Source organism: Bubalus bubalis, chromosome 2 (genome assembly GCF_019923935.1).
Source record: "Bubalus bubalis isolate 160015118507 breed Murrah chromosome 2, NDDB_SH_1, whole genome shotgun sequence".
NCBI classification, from domain to species: domain Eukaryota; kingdom Metazoa; phylum Chordata; class Mammalia; order Artiodactyla; family Bovidae; genus Bubalus; species Bubalus bubalis.
In genome coordinates, this window is record NC_059158.1 from 23,202,823 (window position 1) to 23,224,244 (window position 21,422).

At 39.3% G+C, this 21,422-nt stretch overlaps 2 protein-coding genes and 1 long non-coding RNA gene across 3 annotated transcripts; 2 read left to right on the forward strand and 1 right to left on the reverse strand.

Moving 5' to 3' along the window:
* Positions 1-3,921: 3,921 nt before the first annotated feature.
* LOC112578717 (olfactory receptor 12D2-like) lies at positions 3,922-5,485 on the forward strand. The gene has a single exon (XM_025263494.3). It carries the CDS (start codon positions 4,532-4,534, stop codon positions 5,483-5,485), a length of 954 nt encoding a protein of 317 aa, XP_025119279.3. The 5' UTR covers positions 3,922-4,531.
* Positions 5,486-12,616: 7,131 nt separating this feature from the next.
* Positions 12,617-14,029, reverse strand: LOC123328381. Its single transcript, XR_006543152.2, has 2 exons — positions 13,903-14,029; positions 12,617-13,579 (listed from the first exon to the last, which is right to left on the reverse strand). It is a non-coding gene; the product is annotated as an uncharacterized LOC123328381 (long non-coding RNA).
* A 131-nt stretch (positions 14,030-14,160) lies between these two features.
* Positions 14,161-15,114, forward strand: LOC102415118 (olfactory receptor 12D2-like). The gene has a single exon (XM_044925560.2). It carries the CDS (start codon positions 14,161-14,163, stop codon positions 15,112-15,114), a length of 954 nt encoding a protein of 317 aa, XP_044781495.2.
* The last annotated feature ends 6,308 nt before the right edge of the window (positions 15,115-21,422 follow it).

A 21,422-nucleotide genomic window follows, 5' to 3' on the forward strand; every position in this document is an offset into this window, starting at 1 on the left:
ATGCTTACAACTATTTAGAGATGCAGAATCCCTGGTGTCCAGTGTTTAGGACTCCATATTTTCCCTGCCGAAGGCACAGTTTCAATTCCTGGTTGGGAAACTAAGATCCCACAAAATAGGTAACACAGTCAATAAATAAAAAATAGGAATAATAAATAAATAAAATAGAGATACAGACAGATAAGACAAGACTATAAAAGGATATTTTGAGGTCATGGATGGACTGCTCGCTTTTGTAAACCCAAGAAATTTGGTTCTAACCTTACTCACATGGTTCTTCCATCTTCCACCTCTACCTTCTTTGGTCTCTTGATTCCAATTTTGTTTATAAAGGAATGTGTGTGGGAGAAGGCATCTTACATCCTGCACTGTCTCAGACAGAATTTCTATTGAACAGAATTTTTGACATAATCCAAGCTTCGTAGAGGCTGGAAACTGTAGAGGAGCACATGGTTACCTATTGCTCTATGACACACTGTCACCCTAAACATAGATGGTTAAACACCTATTTAATTAAACTGCATTATTCGGTGATTCAGAAATTGGGGAAAGTGCAACAGAAAAGCACTGACTCTATTTAATGTTTCAGGACTCAACTGAGATGACTTTATCAACAGATGAATGAAATAATTTGTTAAACTTCAGTGTATTTGTATGACAAATGTTCTCAGAACAATAAAAATTAAAAGACACATATAATGTGTTATGACTGTATGGCAGTCTCTTCCAAATATTCTTATATAAGGAGGCACGGCAGTGACCAAACAGATATTGTGAGTTTTAAGTAATCTTTCTGATTTTATGTCCAAATCAGTGTTAGACTTCTGTTTATTGATTTTATTCCTCAGCCCTATCTATAGGAAATTTTCTCAAGAAAAAAATTCCTCCAGGTTTTTCTCTAATGAGTAACTCTGGGAACTGATCTCTAAGGCCAAAATGACTTCTTCCTCAAAATCCTTCTGGTCACAAGCGAGATAAAGCTTGATAATGCCCAGCTTCTAAACTACATTATTTTTACCTGGTCTCATCAGTGTATTCCAAGGCCCTGGCTCCTTTGCTCTTTCCATCTACTCACCAGTATCATTGGATAGAATGGAGAATTCCAAGGTCATTGTTTATAGAGATTGGAGTAGCAAGAGGCAAGCGTTGACGATGTCATTTGACAAATGGAGTAATAGGATCAGGTTTCAAAGTGGACTATAGAGTTCAAGTTCTGCACTTGGTGGACTGCATAAGGTTGACAGTCTATTTGATTTGTGTATCTGTTTCCAATGTAGTATGTAAATCAAGCCAGCTGAAAGAAAATATCTTAATGGTTAAGTCAGCTACTGTAGAACTGCCTAGTTGGAAGTTAAATATATAAGCCAGAGCTAGGAAAATAAGTTGAAATTAGAAGTATAACTTGAGAGTTATCTGTTTATAGATATATAAAGCACAGAACTAGAAGACAGAGAAGAGGAGATGCACAAAAGTGGATAATAAGGAGGAAGAGCAGTAACCAGCCAAGGAGACTGGAAAAGAGTCACCATGGTGGCTCTCCTGAATGCAGTTTTTTTTATTATTGGAGTATAATTGCTTTACAATGTTGTATTAGTTTCTGCTGTACAGCCACATGAATCAGCTATATGTATACACTTATCTTTTCAAAATGTGTTTCAAATGCTGATGGCATGGATGCTCATGGCATGGGCATTAAGAGAGGGTAGAGACAGTGAGCCTGTTAAGCCACTGATGAAATTAACAATTAAGAAATTATTAATGTGATGAATGTATTATGAACTTCTGCAAAAATGAAACACAATTGAAAGGTGGACAAAGTACATTGCATTTGTAATGGCAATTATAAAGCTTGGATAAATGTTGGATTGCATATAGATATTCCTTGGATAAAGCAGATGCAATACTACTACTAAAGCAGAGAGCAAGAAATGAAGAAGACACACATTGGCGATATCAGCCTCATTCTCCTAGGGAGAAGTGTGAGGTCTGGGATACCAAAATCAAAGAAAATTTTGAGTGTTAATACCAACAGTAGGAGAGTCCTGGTGTTCCAGTGCTTAAGAATCTGCCTGCCAATGCAGGGGACACAGGTTAGATTACTGGTCCGGGAAGATCTTATATGCTGCTAAGCAGCTAATCCCATGAGCCACAACTCTTGATCCCAAGCTGTAGAGCCTGCGAACCACAACTACTGAAGCCCGCATCCTCTAGAGTCCATGCTCTGCAACCCGAGAAGCCACCACAATGAGAAGCCCGTGCACCACAACGAGGGAGTAGCCTGGGCTCACCACAGCGGTTAAGACCGTGCACAGCAGTGAAGACTCAGTGCGGCCAAAAATAAACAAATCAAATTTTTTTAAAAAACACCAACAGTGACGTGTCAGACTCAGAAGGAACAAAAGCAATACTGCTTCTCCTCATTCCTCTCTTTTGTATTCCATAGAACCACAGTAATAATTGAGTAGAATACCTAAACGATAATCATCTTTCTGTGCAGATCAATAGGATGTGACTGGTGCTCATTCCTTAACTGTCATGGCCCAATTTCCTTCCATTTTATATAGAATTCTCCCAGAGCAGTCCCCAAGATGAGAAAGTGTATCCATACCTCTGTCCCAGGAAGTGAAAGATAATTTTAGAGAGTGCAATACTAAGTGAAGTAAGTCAGAGAAGGAGAAATATCATATGACATCCTTTGTATGTGGACTCGCAAAGAAATGATACAAATGAACTTACTTGTGGGACAGAAAAAGACTCACAAACTTAGAAAATGAACTTACGGGTGCCAGGGGAAGGGATAGTTAGGGACTTTGGTATGGTTGTGTACACACTGCTATATTTAAAATGTATAACCAACAAGAACCTATTGCATGGCACATGGAACTCTCTCAGTGTTATGTGCTGGCCAGGATGTGAGGGGAATTTGGAGAGAAGAATGGATACATGTATGTATCCATACATGTATGTATGACCTGTGTCCCTTCACTCTTCATGTGAAACTACCACAACATTGTTAATTGGCTATTCTCCAATTAAAAATAGAAAGTTTAAAGTTTGATGGAAAAAAAGAAAACGTAGGCCATTGAGACCTATACTGTCTGTGATTCTTAAACTCAGAAAGAAGTACAGTAAGGAAAGAAAGTAGGAATGATGGAAAAAAACAAAAATGGAACTTAAGATAAGAGTTCCCCAAGGAGAATTCTCTCATACTGCAGGTATAGAAAGATCCTCCCAAACCCCAGGGATATTCTCTCTCAGGGTTTGTCTGAAGATCTGTGGAACATAAAAGATAGGCAGAATTTCAGAAAGAAGAGGTTTTGGAAGATGAAGAGCTTATATACTTGGTCCCAATATAAGTTGTCACTTCAAATATATTTTTACTCTTTATTTTTCTTAATGTTTTTCTATTATTTACTTCACAGGAGTGTCAACCTGGTAAGCTCTCTTAGCGGTGAATTTGAACACTCAAACAGGTAGGAAAATGAGCCAGGAGACAGGCTGGGGAGTTGCACTTATTGCCTACCTTCTTGCTAGTATTAAAGTTGAATGCCCAGGATTTAGGGCTAGTTTCCTGTCTTATGATGAACTCCCCATTGTGTTTGTGGATTATGAAGGCTCTTTACTGCCTACATTTTTATTGCCTTTCTCTAAGTGTTTTCCAGAGTAAATATGTGATCTTTAAATATTCAGGATGCAGTGAAATAAATCATTTGGTACATAAAGTCTGATTACTATTATCTTTAGATGTTAAGAAATGGTTCTGTTACCCAAGGATTTTTGAAGCAATTTTGTTTTGAGGGTAGAGAACCAAAAATTATGTTTGGCATATCATGCATCTCTTAAGCAGGAGTGATAAATTTAATAATATAAAAACATACATGATTATCAAGGAAACCTGGAAGCCAGCCTTCAATAAAGGTGAAATAATGGTTAGATATTTACTCAAAACTTTTTCTAGCTATAAGGGTGAGAATCCCATGGGATTGCTAGAAATGTTCCCTACTGAATTCACTTTTTAATTCTAGTCACATCAACTCTTTTTCTTCTCCTTTCAAGGATTTCCCAAACTTAAAATGTTTCCTTTTTATAGAAAGCATTCCATGGTTTGCATCTCTATCTCAATTTCCTTAGAGCTCTTACTGTTCTCTCTTTGTTAATTTCTCTTAAGTAAATCAAATGAGTTCTTACTTTGTTAAGAAAAAGCAGCGTAGTGGACTATTTAAAAATTTACTCTCTGTTAGATCTTAGGGTGATAAAACACAAGTGTTATTAGAGAAGACGGTAGGCTGGCAACATGCTCTGAATCCCTGGAAGAAAGAAAAATATTGATAAATCTAATTTTTAAAAAGTGTTTGAGTAACAGTCCACAAACACCATGTAACTTCAATATTTAATAATCTAGTGGTCCAAACATTGTACAACCTGTGATGCTGGGACTATTTAAATAGCAATGCTCTCTCTCAAAATATTATTGTCTGGGTGAGAAAATTCTCAGCAGGAGGACTCCGGTTCCCATCAGAGATCACATTCCATGTTATTTTGTCTTTTCTTTCAAGTGATGCTGAATCAAACATCAGTCACTGAATTTCTCCTCCTGCCAGTGACAGACATCCAAGTACTACAGCCTGTTCTCTTTGTGGTTTTCCTTGCAATTTACATTGTCAATGTGGCTGGGAATGGAGCCATCCTGATGGTTGTCACCTCTGATCCAAGACTCCATTCTCCTATGTATTTTTTCCTGGGAAACCTGGCATGTATAGATATCTGCTTCTCCACAGTGAGTCTGCCAAAGATGCTGGAGAACTTCCTCTCTACACACAAAGCAATTTCTTTCTTGGGCTGCATAAGCCAGCTTCATTTCTTCCACTTCATGGGCAGCACAGAGGCCATGTTGCTGGCCGTGATGGGTTTTGACCGCTTTGTGGCTATCTGCAAACCACTTCATTATACTCTTATCATGAATCATCAAGTCTGTATCCAGAAGGCTGTCACTGTCTGGATCATTGGTTTTTTCCATGCCCTGCTGCACTCAGTAATGACCTCTCGCTTAAACTTCTGTGATTCCAACCAGATTAATCACTTCTTCTGTGATGTTAAGCCATTGCTCAAGTTGGCCTGTGGCAACACTGAGCTCAACTGGTGGCTGGTCAATAATGTCACAGGCACCATTGCCACGGGTGCATGCTTTCTAACATTCCTGTCCTATTTCTATATTATTATCTATCTTTTCTTCAAGACCCATTCTTGCAGAATGCTTCGTAAAGCACTGTCTACGTGTGCCTCCCACTTCGTGGTAGTTGTTCTTTTCCACGTCCCTGGTGTATTTGTTTACATTCATCCTGCCTCCAGTAGCTCCATGGACCAGGATCAGATCAGTGCCCTTATGTACAATGGGGTCACTCCTGTGCTAAATCCACTGATCTATACTTTGCGGAACAAGGAAGTAAAGAGGGCCTTGAGGAGGGTGATTTCAAGAAGTCAATGACTTGAAGAAGTCTAGAGAACTTTTCTCAGGCATAAATCAACAGGCAATGAGAAATGAGATATGGAATTATACTGCTTGCCAGAGTGTTTACTATCTGTGAAACAAAAGGAACTGTCTAAAAGAATAATAAATGGAAAAGTCCAGTAAGTCATGTTAAACAATGAATTCCTATATAATATAAGGAAAACTTGAATAAATGGGATACTGATCATTGAATTTGATTGTTGAATTTGTTTTGGAGATATCAGTTGATAAAAATGATTTGTTATCTATTTTTTGTGTTCTTGAATAAAATCAGAGACAGAAATTTGCCTCAATTACTCATACGTTGTATAGTTGGATAGTACTTAAGTATGTTTACCTATGTGTTCCCTGCAAGTTAACATATCATAATGTGAATAATACAATTATACTGTTTCAGGGACTTCTCTGGTGGCCCAGTGGTTAAGACTCCAAGCTTCCAGTGCAGAACATACAGGTTCAGTCCCTAGTCAGGAAACTAAGATCCCACATGTTGCATGGCACAGCCAAAAAATAAAATAATTTTTAAAAATTATTACACTTTAAACTGTTTTCTTAAACTGCTACACTTTAAGGATTTTAATTTAGGGCCATGGACTCCACAAGAAAGTAAATGTAAACTCACATATGAGTTAAAGGACATTTTTAAGCAGTAGGTCATGATGTCTTTTTCTCTAAGCAGAGAGGCAAGTAATTAAAATAAACAGTAGTCTGAGTTCTAATTAATACAGGTAGTGTAACTAGTGGTTTAGCTAAAGAGTTTTGTGAACTCTGACTCCAAAGATATTTCATAATTCAATTGAATAACCTGTTAAAGATTACTGTAAAATATTGTTCAAAGTGGAGTCAGCTTGAAAAAAATCTCAGGAATATATTTCTAGTTCATTATTATGATATTTTCCCCTCAATTTCTGGTCATGGAAAATTGAGTTTCAAAATTCTTCCTTTTTATTTAGCTTTTTGATTTCTATACTTATTTTCACAGACTGTAACATGAATATATCATGGTATAATATATCATTGGTAATAGCAATGAAATATGCTGCTGCTGCTGCTAAGTCCCTTCAGTTGTGTCCAACTCTGTGCGACCCCATAGACAGTAGCCCACCAGGCTCCCCCATCCCTAGGATTCTCCAGACAAGAACACTGGAGTGGGTTGCCATTTCCTTCTCCAGTGCATAAAAGTGAAAAGGGAAAGTGAAGTTGCTCAGTCGTGTCCAACTTTTAGCCACCCCAAGGACTGGAGCCTACCAGTCTCCGCCATCCATGGGATTTTCCAGGCAAGAGTACTGGAGTGGGTTGCCATTGCCTCCTCAGATGAAATATGTAGAATTCATAAAAATTTTTTGTCTTGTTTTTCTTATCTGTCACCAAACTTATACCAAGTAAAAACTATTAAATAGTCATTGCAGAAGTATTTTTGGAGCTAATTGACAAGAATTACTATGTTCCTCAGTTTCCAAGTTCCTAGAAATGCCACTGGACCTGAAAGCATGGTGGGGGCCAGCACTGAAAACTATTTAGAGATACAGAATGCTGAGGCAGTTCAGTGGTGGAGAGTCTGCACTTTCACTCTCGAGGGTCCGGGTTCAATCCCTGGTTAGGAACCTAAGATACCACAAAGCCAGGCAGCACAGCCAAAAATAAATACATTAAATAGAGATATAGACAAATAAGACTGTAAAAGAATATTTTGAGCTGATAGACTATTCAAATTGTTTACATTCACTTTTGTAAATCCAAAGAATTTGGTTCTGATCTTACTCACATGATTCTTCTATCTTCCAACTCTACCTTCTTTGGCCTCTTAATTTCAGTTTTGTTAATAAAAGACTGTATGTGGGGGCAAGATATCTTACACTCTGGACTGTCTCAGAAGTTCTGTTGAACAAAATTTTTGACATAATCCAACCTACATGGAGGCTGTAAACTATAGAGGAGCACATGATTACCTATAGCTGCATGATACACTGTCACCCTAAACACAGAAGGTTAAACACTTATTTAATTAAACCGCATTATTTTCTGATCCAGAAATTGGGAAGAGTACAGCAGGGAAGCACTGACTCTGTTTAATGACGTTACAGGTCTCAACTGAGATGACTTTATTTATAGATGTAGGAAAATAATTTGAGGAACTGTGATATATTTTCATGACAGAAATTCTCAGAACAATAAAAATAAAAGGACATGTACAGCAGTCTATGCCTGTATGTCAGTCTCTTCCAACTATTCTTACTTAAGGAGACAGGGCAGTAATGAGGCAAAAATTGTGAAGTTTTAAGTAATCTTTCTAATTTTATTTCCAAATCAATATCCAGCTTCTACTTAATTGTTGATTTTATTCCTCAACCCTATCTATAGGAAATTTTCTCAAGAAAAAAGTTGTCCAGGTTTTTCTCTAATGAGTAACTGTGGGAACAATTGAGATCTAGTTTCTTAGCAAGTTTAATTACTTTTATCTTTTTTAAATTGAATTATGGTTTATTTACAATATTATCCTACTATCAAGTGTACAGCATAGTCAATCATTATTTTTACAGATCATGCTCCATTAAAAGTTATTACAGGATAATCACTATTATTCTATCTGCTACACAATGTATCCTGGTTGCTTATCTCTTTTCTTTTTTAATGGATAAGCAACATGGTACATTGTGTAGCACAGAGAATTATATTATTATATTACCTTTCCTTTTTCTTTTTATTTATTTTCATTAGGCTTCCCTCATAGCTCAGTTTGTAAAGAATGCGCCTGCAGTGCAGGAGACCCTGGTTTTACCCCTGGGTTGGGAAGATGTGCTGGAGAAGGCATAGGCTACCCACTCCAATATTCTCAGGCTTCACTTGTGGCTCAGCTGGTAAACAATCTGCCCACAATGTGGGAGACCAGGGTTCAATCTCTGGGTTGGGGAAGATCCCTGGAGAAGGGAAAGGCTACCCACTCCAGTATTCTGGCCTGGAGAATTCCATGGACTATATAGTCCGTGACTGAGCAACTTTCACTTTTATTTTTTATTTTTTACATGTATACCTGTGGCCGATTAATGTTGATATATGGCAAAAATCTCAAATATTGTAAAGTAATATCCTCCAATTAAAATAAATTAATTTAAAACTAATATAAAATATTCTATAGTCAAAAAAATTAAAAAGGCCAAAAGTCCTGAGACTTCCCTGGACGTCCAGTAGTTAAGACTCCATGTTCCCAGTGCAGGGGTCACAAGTTTGATCCCTGGTCAGGGAACTAAGATCCTGCATGCCACTCAGCATAGCCACTAATAAATAAATAAACAGAAAAATTAAGTTTTTTTTTTTTAAAGAACAAAAGTCCTTTCTTTCTTTCTTTCTTTCTTTCTTTCTTTTTTTTTTTTTTTTTTTGACATTTGAATGCACCTTTTATTATTGTGGAGGTTGGCTAGCATTTTCATTAAATCAGGTTAATTTTCGTTTTGGAAGTCAGGAAAATTGATCTGTTCATTCTGAATTAAAGAATCTTGGAAATAATTTGACAGTCAACCATCATTTCATAAAACTGAAATAAAATGTCAAGAGGAAACTCTTTTTTTTTTTGGCACTTCCATTTTTAATCTTTTGAGAAATATTCATAATGTTTTCCATAGTGTCTATACCAATTCACATTCCCTAAGCTAGTGAACATAGATTCTCTTTTCTCCATATCCTTACCAACAGTCATTATCTCTAGTCTCTTTAGCCATTCTTTTTTTTTTTTTTTGATTGACCACATGTTTTAATTTTATTTTATTTTTTAACTTTACAATATTGTATTGGTTTGCCATATATCAAAATGAATCTACCACAGGTATACATGTGTTCCCCATCCTGAACCCTCCTCCCTCCTCCCTCCCCATACCATCCCTCTGGGTCATCCCAGTGCACCAGCCCCAAGCATCCAGTATCGTGCATCGAACCTGGACTGGCGACTCGTTTCGTATAGCATATTATACATGTTTCAATGCCATTCTCCCAAATCATCCCACCCTCTCCCTCTCCCACAGAGTCCAAAAGACTGTTCTATACAACTACAGCTCAACCAGAAAAATAAATGACCCAATCAAAAAATGGGCCAAAGAACTAAATAGACATTTCTCCAAAGAAGACATACAGATGGCTAACAAACATATGAAAAGATGCTCAACATCACTCATTATCAGAGAAATGCAAATCAAAACCACTATGAGGTACCATTTCACACCAGTCAGAATGGCTGCGATCCAAAAGTCTACAAGCAATAAATGCTGGAGAGGGTGTGGAGAAAAGGGAACCCTCTTACACTGTTGGTGGGAATGCAAACTAGTACAGCCATTATGGAGAATAGTATGGAGATTCCTTAAAAAACTGGAAATAGAACTGCCTTATGACCCAGCAATCCCACTGCTGGGCACACACTGAGGAAACCAGAATTGAAAAAGACACGTGTACCCCGATGTTTATCACAGCACTGTTTATAATAGCCAGGACATGGAAGCAACCTAGATGTCCATCAGCAGATGAATGGATAAGAAAGCTGTGGTACATATACACAATGGAGTATTACTCAGCCATTAAAAAGAATACATTTGAATCAGTTCTAATGAGGTGGATGAAACTGGAGCCTATTATACAGAGTGAAGTAAGCCAGAAAGAAAAACACCAATACAGTATACTAATGCATATATATGGAATTTAGAAAGATGGTAACAATAACCCTATGTACGAGACAGGAAAAGAGACACTGATGTATAGAACAGTCTTATGGACTCTGTGGGAGAGGGAGAGGGTGGGAAGATTTGGGAGAATGGCATTGAAACATGTAAAATATCATGTATGAAACGAGTTGCCAGTCCAGGTTCGATGCACGATACTGGATGCTTGGGGCTGGTGCACTGGGATGACCCAGAGGGCTGGTATGGGGAGGGAGGAGGGAGGAAGGTTCAGGATGGGGAACACGTGTATACCTGTGGCGGATTCATTTTGATATTTGGCAAAACTAATACAATTATGTAAAGTTTAAAAATAAAATAAAATTTAAAAAATAAAAAATAAATAAAACTTTCCATAATAAAAAAATAATAATAAAATAAAATTAAATTAAATTAAAAAAAAAAGAAAGCCATGCTACATATACACAATGGACTATTACTCAGCCATTAAAACGAATACATTTGAATCAGTTCTAATGAGGTGGATGAAATTGGAGCCTATTATACAGAGTGAAGTAAGCCAGAAAGAAAAACACCAATACAGTATACTAACGCATATATATGGAATTTAGAAAGATGGTAACAATAACCATGTATACGAGACAGCAAAAGAGACACTTTTATTTTTTTTAAGTTTTATTTTTATTGGAGTATAGCCGATTAACAATGTTACGTAGGTTTCAAGTAGACAGCAAAGGGACTCAGCCATACCTATATCTGTATTCATTCTTCCCCGAACTGTCCTCCCATTCAGGCTACCACGTAACACTGAGCAGCAATCCATGTGGTAGAGATCAATCTCTCTCTCTGTCTGGCCCAATTATATTTCTTTGCAGTTTGCTGATATGGACAACCTGCTTTTGACTGCCGTGGCTATCGACCACAATGCTGCCATCTGCCATCCTCTGCACTATACACTCCTAATGACTCCTTGCAGATGTGGGCTGCTGGTGGGTGGGTCATGGGGAGTGGCCCACTCCGACTCTTTGACCCAAACCTTGGTGCTAACCTATCATTCTATACTAATCTAGAGATGCCTCATTTTTTGTGTTATTTTAAACCTCTCTTAAGGCTTTTCTGCTCTGATGCCCACCTCAATGACAACCTAATGATGGTTCTGACAGGACTCTGAGGAATCAGCCCTCTCTTCTGCATCATAAGCTCTTATGCCCATATATTCCTTGCTGTAGCTTGGGTGCCATCAGCACAGGGGAAAAAGAAAGCCCTGGCCACATGCACCTCCCACCTCTCCATGGTCATCCTCTTCTATAGCTCGCTCTTTGTACCGACCTGAAGTCCCCATGCCACTGGGGAGAGGAAGAAATGAAGCTGGCTTATGCATCTGAAGAAGGAAATTGCTTTGCGAGTAGAGACGGAGTCTTCCAGCAATTTTGGCATCCCTTTAAAGATGTAGAGATTGTCAAGGAAGGACAGAAATACAAACATGTGAAATCAGAACAATAACTTAAACAATGAGCACACAATAATTATTTATCTGTATTATATTCATGGCATACTATAACAAGCAATTATTGTGATGAATATATAATGAACTGCAATGCAACATAAATGAACTGTGATAGATGGACAAAGTACATGGCATTTACAATAATTAGAATGCTTGGATCCATGTCACATTGCATATAGGTATTCCTTGGATGAAGCAGAAAGAATATTGTTACCTAAAGGGTACAGCAATAAGTGAAGATACACATTGGAGAGACCAGCCTCAGTCTCTTAGAGATAAATGTGAGCTTTGGGGATCCCAAAATTAAAGAAAATATTTAAATGTTACTACCAGCGGTGAATAGTCAGATTTAGAAGGCACAAAAGCAATACTACTTCTTCCTAGTCCTCTTTTTTGTTTTCCATAGAATCACTGGAATAAATGAGTATAATATTTTAATGATAATCAATTTTATGTATGGATCAATGGGATCTGACTGGCCCTCATTCCTTAACTGTCATTGCCTGATATCCTTCCATTTTTCCATGGAAGCCCTCAACATGAGAAAGTGTATCCAAATCTCTGTCCCAGGAAATGAAAGGTAATTAACAAAATCCTGAGGCCCTTGAGAACCGTACTGTCTGTGGTTATGAAGCTAAGAAACAAACAGAGTAAGGAAGGAAAATAAAGAAAAAAATGGAACTCAAGATCGAAATTCCCCAAGGAGAATTCCCTTATATTGCAGGTATAGAAAGGTAACTAGTTTATTCTTTCAATAATCCTCCCAAACCCCAGGGACACTCTCTCTCAGGCTTTGAATATCTCAAGATCTGTGGATCATAAAAGACAGGCAGAATTTCAGAAAGAAGAGATTTCAGAAGATGAAGAGCTTATGCTGTAATTCCAGTATAAACTATCACATCAAATATTTTTCTACTCTTTATTTTTCAAAAATTTTTCTACTATTTACTTTTCAGAAGTGTCAATCTGATAAGCCTTCTTAGCTATGAATTTGAACACTCAATCAGGTAGGAGAATGAACCTGGAGACAGGCTGGGGAGTTGCCCATATCCTCTGTCTTCTTGTCTGTATTAAATATACAAGTCAAGGATTTAGACCTGTTTCTTATCTTACCATGAACCTTGTCTTTGTGGATTATGAAGACTCTTTGTTGCCTACATTTTTATTGCCATATCTCTAGATAGTCTCCAAAGTAAATATGTAATTGATAAATATTCAAGATGCAGTGAAATAAATAATTGGTACAGAAAATCTCATTGTTATTTTCTTTAAATGTTAGGGAAAGATTTTGCCCCCAAGGGAATTTTTTTTATATAATTTTCTTTTGCAAGCAGAGAATCAAAAACGATGTTTGACATATGTGTATCTTGATCAGGAGTGATAAAGTTTAACAGTATACAAAATATACATGGCTATCTAGGAAGGCTACTCTGAATTCCTGAAGCCATCTTTACAAAAAAGATGTGCAGCGTCCAGCATAGCAGGTGAGAAAGACCTGAAACCCGGGGGTGGGGGGGGGTGCACATAATGAAAAAACAGATGCATATATTTGGCAAGCGGGGAGTCAGGGGGCCCTCCTGCTCTCCATGGCAGGAAGACAAGATGGCTCCTTTCAGCCCTCACTTTTATTGGCAGAAGTCACATGAGATCATTAGGAAATAGCTATACTGGGGAGTCTGATCAGCGCACCATCAAGAGGAAGTAAAATTAAGGCTCTGCTGTTATCAGGAACATCTTGCTTGGTTTCCATGAGGATGGACACAGGGGCAGCCAGTGAAGCCGAGCAGAGAGCACGGCCAGCTCCACATATGTCCGTCGGGCATGCTTACTAGGACAATCTCGGGGGCGCGGTTTGCCGCACCCTCCTGCCATGGGGCAGGTTCTGATCTCTGCCCTGCCAGGCTGCAACTAAGATGTAATAAAGGTTAGATAATTTCTCAAAATTTTCTCTAGCTACAAAAGTGATCATCCCTGGGGATCTCTGGAAATGTTCCCTAGTTGATTCACTTTTTTATTGTAGTCAAATCAAATCTTTCTCCTTTCATAGATTTCCCAAACTTTGAATGATTCCTTTTTATAGGAAGTGTTCCAATGTCTGCATCTCGATTCAGATTTCCTTATAGCTCTTATTATTCTCTCACTGTCTATTTTTCTTAAGTAAAACCTTCAGATGGTTTCTTCCTAGGTCAAGAGATAGCACTGTGGTGGAGTGCTTAAAATTTTACCTGCTTTTGGAGTTGATTTAGGATGATAAAAGGCAAGTTGTATCAGAGAAGATGATAGTCTGGCTAAAGAAAGTCTGGCATTTTTCTTTCCTGGAAGTAAGAAAAATATTAATGATAAATCTAATTCTTAAAATGTTTGAGTAACAGTCCATAACCAACACGTGACCTTATTTAAATAGCAATTCCTCAAAATATTATTGTCTAGATAGGAAAATCCTCAGCTGTGGGACTCTGTTCCCATCAGAGATTGCATTCCCTATGTTATTTTGTCTTTTATTTCAAGTGATGCTGAATCAAACCTCAGTCACTGAATTTCTCCTCCTGGGAGTGACAGACATCCAAGTACTGCAGCCTGTTCTCTTCGTGATTTTCCTTGCAACTTACATTGCCAATGTGGCTGGGAATGCAGCCATCCTCATGGTTGTCACCTCTGATCCAAGACTCCATTCTCCTATGTATTTTTTCCTGGGAAACCTGTCATGTCTAGATATCTGCTACTCCACGGTGACTCTGCCAAAGATGCTGGAGAACTTCCTCTCTACACACAAAGCAATTTCTTTCTTGGGATGCATAAGCCAGCTTCATTTCTTCCACTTCCTGGGCAGCACAGAGGTCATGTTGCTGGCTGTGATGGGTTTTGACCGCTTTGTGGCTATCTGCAAACCACTTCGTTACACTGTTATCATGAATCATCAGGTCTGTACCCAGATGGCTGTCACTGTCTGGATCATTGGGTTTTTCCATGCCCTACTGCACTCAGTAATGACATCTCGTTTAAACTTCTGTGGTTCCAACCACATCCATCACTTCTTCTGCGATGTTAAGCCATTGCTCAAGCTGGCCTGTGGGAACACTGAGCTCAATGAGTGGCTACTTCATACTGTCACAGAGACCATTGCCATGGGCTCATTCTTTCTAATTCTTCTCTCCTATTTCTACATTATTATCTATCTTTTCTTCAAGACTCATTCTTGCAGCATGCTTCGTAAAGCACTGTCTACTTGTGCCTCCCACTTCATGTTGGTTGTTCTTTTATTTGGTCCTGTTTTTTTCATTTACATTCGTCCTGCCTCGGGTAGCTCCATGGACCAGGACCGGACTGTTGCCATTATGTACAGTGTGGTCACTCCTGTACTAAACCCACTGATCTATACTCTGAGGAACAAGGAAGTAAAGGGGGCCTTGAAAAGGGTGATCAGAAGGAGGCCCTGACTTGAGGAAGTCTAGCGAACTCTTAGATGTATAAATAAACAAGCAATGAGACAGTTGAGATGTTAAATGATACTGCTACTCAAAATCTCTTGCCATATATATTACTTTGCCAGCAAAGGTCCGTCTAGTCAAAGCTATGGTTTTTCCAGTAGTCAAAAATGGATGTGAGAGTTGGACCATAAAGAAAGCTGAGCACTGAAGAACTGATGCTTTTGAACTGTGGTGTTGGAGAAGACTCTTGAGGGCCCCTTGGACTGCAAGGACATCAAACTAGTCAATCCTAAAGGAATATTCATTGAATATTTATTGTAAGGACCAATGCTGAAGCTGAAACTCCAATACTTTGGCCACTTGATGCGAAGAACTGTTGGAAAAGACCTTGATGCTGGGAAAGATTGAAGGCAGGAGGAAAAGGGGATGACAGAGAATGAGATGGTTGGATAGCATCACTGACTCGATGGACATGAGTTTGAGCAAGCCTTAGGAGTTGGTGATGGACAGGGAAGCCTGGCCTATTGCAGTCCATAGGGTCACAAAGAGTTGGATACTACTGAGCTACTGAACTGAACTGATACATGCATAAAACAGAGGGAATAATATAAAGGAAAAATAACTGGGAAAGTCTAGCCTAGGGCTCAACAATACATTCTTAGGTAATAGAAAGGAAATTTGAGCAAATGGCATACTAGCCATGGAAGTCTAATGCTGAATTTGTTTTTGAGATGTTAGTTGATAAAATTGATTTGTTATATATTGTAATAAGCTCTTCTCTGAATTTAGTTATAGAAATATGTCTCTATTGCCCATGTAGTGTGCAGATAGGCTGTTTTAAAGCCTATCTGCGTGATCCCTCCATATTGGCACATTTTAATGTGAGAAGTAAAATTATAACACTTTCAAACTTTGAAGATTTTAATTTAGGAGCATAATAACTCAGTTAGAAAATTAAATGTTAATTCACATGATTGATTGGGAATTTTAAGAGGTAGTCATGATTTCTTGTTATCCAAGCAAAGAAGCAAAATAGTAATGAAAGAAAATGACATTGTAATCATGAATTACAATGAAACTGAAATTCCAATACTTTGGCCACCTGATGCCAAGAGCTGACTCATTTGAAAAGACCCTGATCCTGGGAAAGATTGAAGGTGGGAGGAGAAGGGGATGACAGAGGATGAGATGGTTGGATGGCATCACCAACTCAATGGACATCAGTTTGGGTAAATTCCGGGAGTTGGTGGTGAACAGGGAGGCCTGGCATGCTGCAGTCCATGGGTTTGCAAAGAGTTGGACAGGACAGAGTGACTGAACTGAACTGAATCATGAATTAACATAAAACAAACAATGGTTCATCTAAGGAGTTTGGGAACCACTATTTTCAGAGATTTTGGGGAGTCATTGGCCAAACTGTCAAGGATTACTGTGAAATGTTCTTTAAAATGGAGGCAGGTTGAAAAAGCATCTCAAGAATATCTTTTCCTTATTTGTGGCTTATTTTTTCACTCAACTTCTTGTCATGGAAAATGTTGATTTATAGAATTTCCCCCCTTTTTTGTTTTGTTTTCCTACTCTATTTCAACAAACTGTAATGCAATGTAATATGATGTAATACAGGAGAAATAGTAAGAATAAATAAAATGAGTTTTCTTTCCCTTGTACTCATGTTCAGTCACAACTCTTTGCTACTCCACGGACTGTAGGCCACCAGGCTCCTCTGTCCATGGGATTTTCCAGGCAAGAACACTGGAGTGGGTTTCCATTCCTCCTCTTTCTTCCCCTTACTTGGCAACTTTATACTAAGTAAAAGCAATGAGGCCATAATTTCTGAGATGTTTCTGCAGCTAATAGTAAAGACGCAGTATGTTTCTTGGTGTCTCAGTATCTAGGAGTGGCTGTTGGCCCAAGGATAGGGTATCAGCGTTTATAACTATTCAGATACACACATGGGGCCTCCCAGGTGGTTCAGTGGGTAAACACCCTGCCTGCAATGCAGGAGATGCCAGAGACTTGGGATCAATTCCTGGGTCAGGAAGATGCCCCCAGAGGAGGGCACAGCAACCCACTCCAGAATTGTTGCCTGGAGAATCCCATGGACAGAGGAGCTTGGCAGGCTCTAGTCCATAGGTTGCAAAAAGTCATACATGACTGAAATGACTAAGCATAGATATACACATAGGAAAGAACTATGAAAGTTAATTTGAACTGTTGGATTGACCATTCAAAGCTCCTGCTTTTACTTTTGCATACCCAAATAACTTGGTTCTGATCTCGTGCTTGTACTACTTCTATCTTCCTGCTCAGTTTTCTTTAACCCATCAATTCAGGTCTTTAGATGAGAGAAGGCATTTGTGGATAAGGTATATTCCAACTTGAACTATCCCAGACTAGCTTTTCGGTCAGTTGTAATTTGTTCTATAATCCAATCTGAATGGACGTTATGAACTACAGAAGAACAATAGAGCTCTGATTTTAAATTGCTGCATAAAACACAAGGAACTAAAGAGCCTTTTGAAGAAAGTGAAAGAAGAGAGTGAAAAAGTTGGCTCAAAACTCAACATTCAAAAAACTAAGATCATGGCATCTAGTTCCCCCAGCATGGCAAATAGATGGGGAAACAATGGAAACAGTGAGACACTTTATTTTGGGGAACTCCAAAATCATTGCAGATGGTGACTGCACCCATGAAGTTAAAAGACCTTTGCTCCTTGGAAGATCAGCTATGACCAACCTAGATAGCATATGAAAAAGCAGAGACATTATTCTGCCAACAAAGGTCTGTCTAGTCAAAGCTATGGTTTTTCCAGTAGTCATGTATGGATGTGAGAGTTGGGCCATGAAGAAAGCTGGGGGCCAAAGAATTGATACTTTTGAACTGCGGTGTTGGAGAAGACTCTTGAGAGTCCCTTGGACTGCAAGGAGATTCAACCAGTCAGTCCTAAAGGAAATCAGTCCTGAATATTCACTGGAAGGACTGATGCTAAAGCTGAAGCTCCAATACTTTGGCCACCTGATGCAAAGAACTGACTCACTGGAAAAGACCCTGATGCTGGGAAAGATTGAAGGCAGGAGGAGAAGGGGCTAACAGAGGATGAGATGGTTGGATGACATCACTGATTCAATGGATATGAGTTTGAGTAGGCTCTGGGAGTTGGTGATGGACAGGGAAGCCTGGCATGTTGCAGTCCATGGGATAGCAAAGATTCAGACATGACCTAGCAACTGAACTGACTGATAACACAATAGTACTCAAAATTTTACTGATTTAAAACCACTATTTTCATTAAATTGCATTATTCCATGGGCCAGAAAACAGCACGAGTTGACTCTGCTAAAGAAAGTCTGGGTCCTCTTGGTTAAGTTAACTTGAACAGTTGTTCATGGAATAACTAGGACCTGATAAAATTTTTCGCTGTGTTTCTCTCTCCAGTTTCTCTTTGTAACAGTTGGACATAGAATGGCTGGGAACTGATGAAATCTTTCCCTTTTTATTCTCTCCTCCTCCACTTTCTCCTTGTGACTACCCTGTACTTCCTCAGCAGGGATAATGCAGGAACTCAGAGGGCCAACAGACTAGGCAAAAGCTGTTAGTCATAGAAAGAAAAACCCCATAACCAGAATTAACATCATTTCTATCATATTTAATTAGTTTAAGAAGTTACAGACCAACCTCATATTTCTTCATAGAGAGAGGAAATAAATCCTACCTTTCAAGGGAAAGAGTGTCAAAGAATTGTGGCCATCAGTCCCATCTCTAACTGTTGCAGAAACCAGTACTCAAGAAACCAAGCACCACACTTGGAGAGTTGGAGAACTCAGGTTTATTTCACCGGTGGGCCCAGAGGAGCTAACTCTCCAAGCTCTGAGCCCCAATCAAAGCGGTTACAGAGTTTTTTATACACGACAGGCATGATTAAGTGGGTTTGTGGGTTTGCAGGGGCTAAAGCAATTGCAAAGAGCAGGACAAGGGTGAGTGAGATAAACTCCTATTCCTAGTATTGTGAGTCCCACTTTCTGAGACCTAAGTGATCTAGACTGCAAGGAGCAAGCTGGGTTACAGAGGCAGAAGGAGAAGAAAGTTATGTAAATTTTAACTTTTCCTCTTCATAACTACAAATAGCTTTCATAGTCCTCATATACAAAGTACACTTACTCCCTCTCCTAGTTCTAAAATGTATAACATTACAACATCAGTTCAAAGTCTTTCCATCAAATCAAGGTACAAATGGGGCTTCTTGTGTAGATCCTTCAAGTATGATTTCTTGTAGTCTGAAGAATTTAGAATCTGCCCACCACAAACTCAACAAATAATGATACAATAGATATAGAATGACCAAAACAGAAAACTTTTATTGTAAAAGGGGAAAATGGGAGGCACATAACAGCAACAGGACTTCCCTGGGGGCTCAGACGATAAAGCATCTGTCTACACTGCGGGAGACCTGGGTTCGATCCCTGGGTCGGGAAGATTCCCTGGAGAAGGAAATGGCAACCCACTCCAGTACTCTTGCCTAGAAAATCCCATGGATGGAGGAGCTTGGTACAGGCTACTGTCCATGGGGTCGCAAAGAGTCGGGCATGACTGAGCGACTTCACTTTAACAGCAACATAGCAGTAGTAAACTCCAAGAGGGGGCATTTTTCTAAATTTGCCCCTAAAGCCCAATATGATGAAATTGAAAATGATGACACCGATGAAATTCTTTTTAAAAATATTTTATGGCCTTACAATTATTATTAAGGTATACTCAATTAGACAAATGCCATATTCACAAAGCTCTTTGATACAAGCTTTTCTCTGAGTTGGGCTGAGGGTCAGGGTACTTTGGAACAATATTGTTAAGATTTCTAGGAGCATTTTTGTCTGATTGAAAGTCTATAAGTCATGTCCTTAAGATTCTTAGAGATTTTCTTTTCTAGCATAGAGCGTCTTGGAGACCTGACCTTAAGTCTTTTAGAATCTAATCTAGGTTTCCTCTTTATTTTACTGAGGTCCCAAAAAAGGATCTTACAGCCACATCCTTGAGATCTCTAACCAAAGGCCACATTTTATTCCCAGCATCTTAGAATTTGATCTTTGCCTCAACATCATTTTTACTTTAATAACCTTCTACCATGTAGAGTATCTACGACTTACAGTTAAACTTTTGAGTCTGAACTGTCCTGGCTTCTTTAATTTTCCTCTAAATTCTGCTTGAAAGCTGAATGGTTTGGTTTTTAGCTCATCTCATTCCTTATGTATTTTATAATAGTCAACTAAAAGAAATTGTTTGGAACTTTCACAATTCTTCCTGGTAGTCTCCTCAGCAAGATATATGGGCTCAGGGTGACGTCAGCATCATGGCTGTATGGCTCCCTTTGCCACTCCCCTTCCATCTAAAACCAGTAAAACAGCCATAACTCAACAAAGTTGCTTCTGCCAATCACCCCACGATGCCAGAGAATTCCACATATCTGTGCATATAAGTGTTTGGACTAGAACGTATAGAAAAGGCACAACCAGGAGCAGAGGAGGAGCGGGGATTATAATTCCCAACCTCCAAGGACAGCAGCTGAACCTACGGTCCCAGAAAACAGAGTATCTTCAGGGGAGGCAGCACACGACTCCAGCCTCCGAGCCTCAGCAGTCCCCATGGCCACAGGCAACCAAGTGGCAGAGACAGTGAGGCCTGGGACCCCATCCCGCTAGTTGTGGAGACACTCCAACTCCAGGCAGCTTCCACCCACAGCAGCAATGCCCATGAACCCAACAACCCTGGGCAATATGGGGACCCTCCCAACCCTGGCTCTCCAGCCACCTCCACCCTTTTCCTGTGGTGGCTGGAGCCTGCAACACAGGAGGCCCTGGGTGCAGTGGATGTGCCGGCCATTCCAGTGCCCTAGGTGGCAATGCCAGTGACGCCAGATGGGCAAGGCACTAACAACCCCGGAGGCACAAGCAGTGACAGCAGGAGTACTGGATGACACCTTGACAGAGGTGCTAGAGGGAGCAAAGTGCCAATTCTCAAATGTAACCAGAGGTAGCTCGGGTAAGAGAAACCAAAAACTTATGCAGCAGTGCTACCACTAGGAACCAAAGATAAGACCTCTCCTTTCCAACTTTTGAGTCTTCAGAATCAAATTAAAAAATAAAAAGTTTTACCTACAGAAGAAAGTGAAAGTTGCACAGTCGTGTATGCAGTAGTGCCACCTACAAGGAACTGTCATGCGAGTGTACATTCTTCAGCTCTTTGTCTCGTCACAACAAAGATTTGGAGTGACGGACATTAAAGCTCCCTCTGCGTGTCACACCTCTCAGGTCTTGGATAGACC

Bases quoted from the DNA above. Each gene is read 5' to 3' on its own strand.
- LOC112578717 (XM_025263494.3), top strand. From the start codon at position 4,532: ATGTTATTTTGTCTTTTCTTTCAAGTGATGCTGAATCAAACATCAGTC.
- LOC102415118 (XM_044925560.2), top strand. From the start codon at position 14,161: ATGTTATTTTGTCTTTTATTTCAAGTGATGCTGAATCAAACCTCAGTC.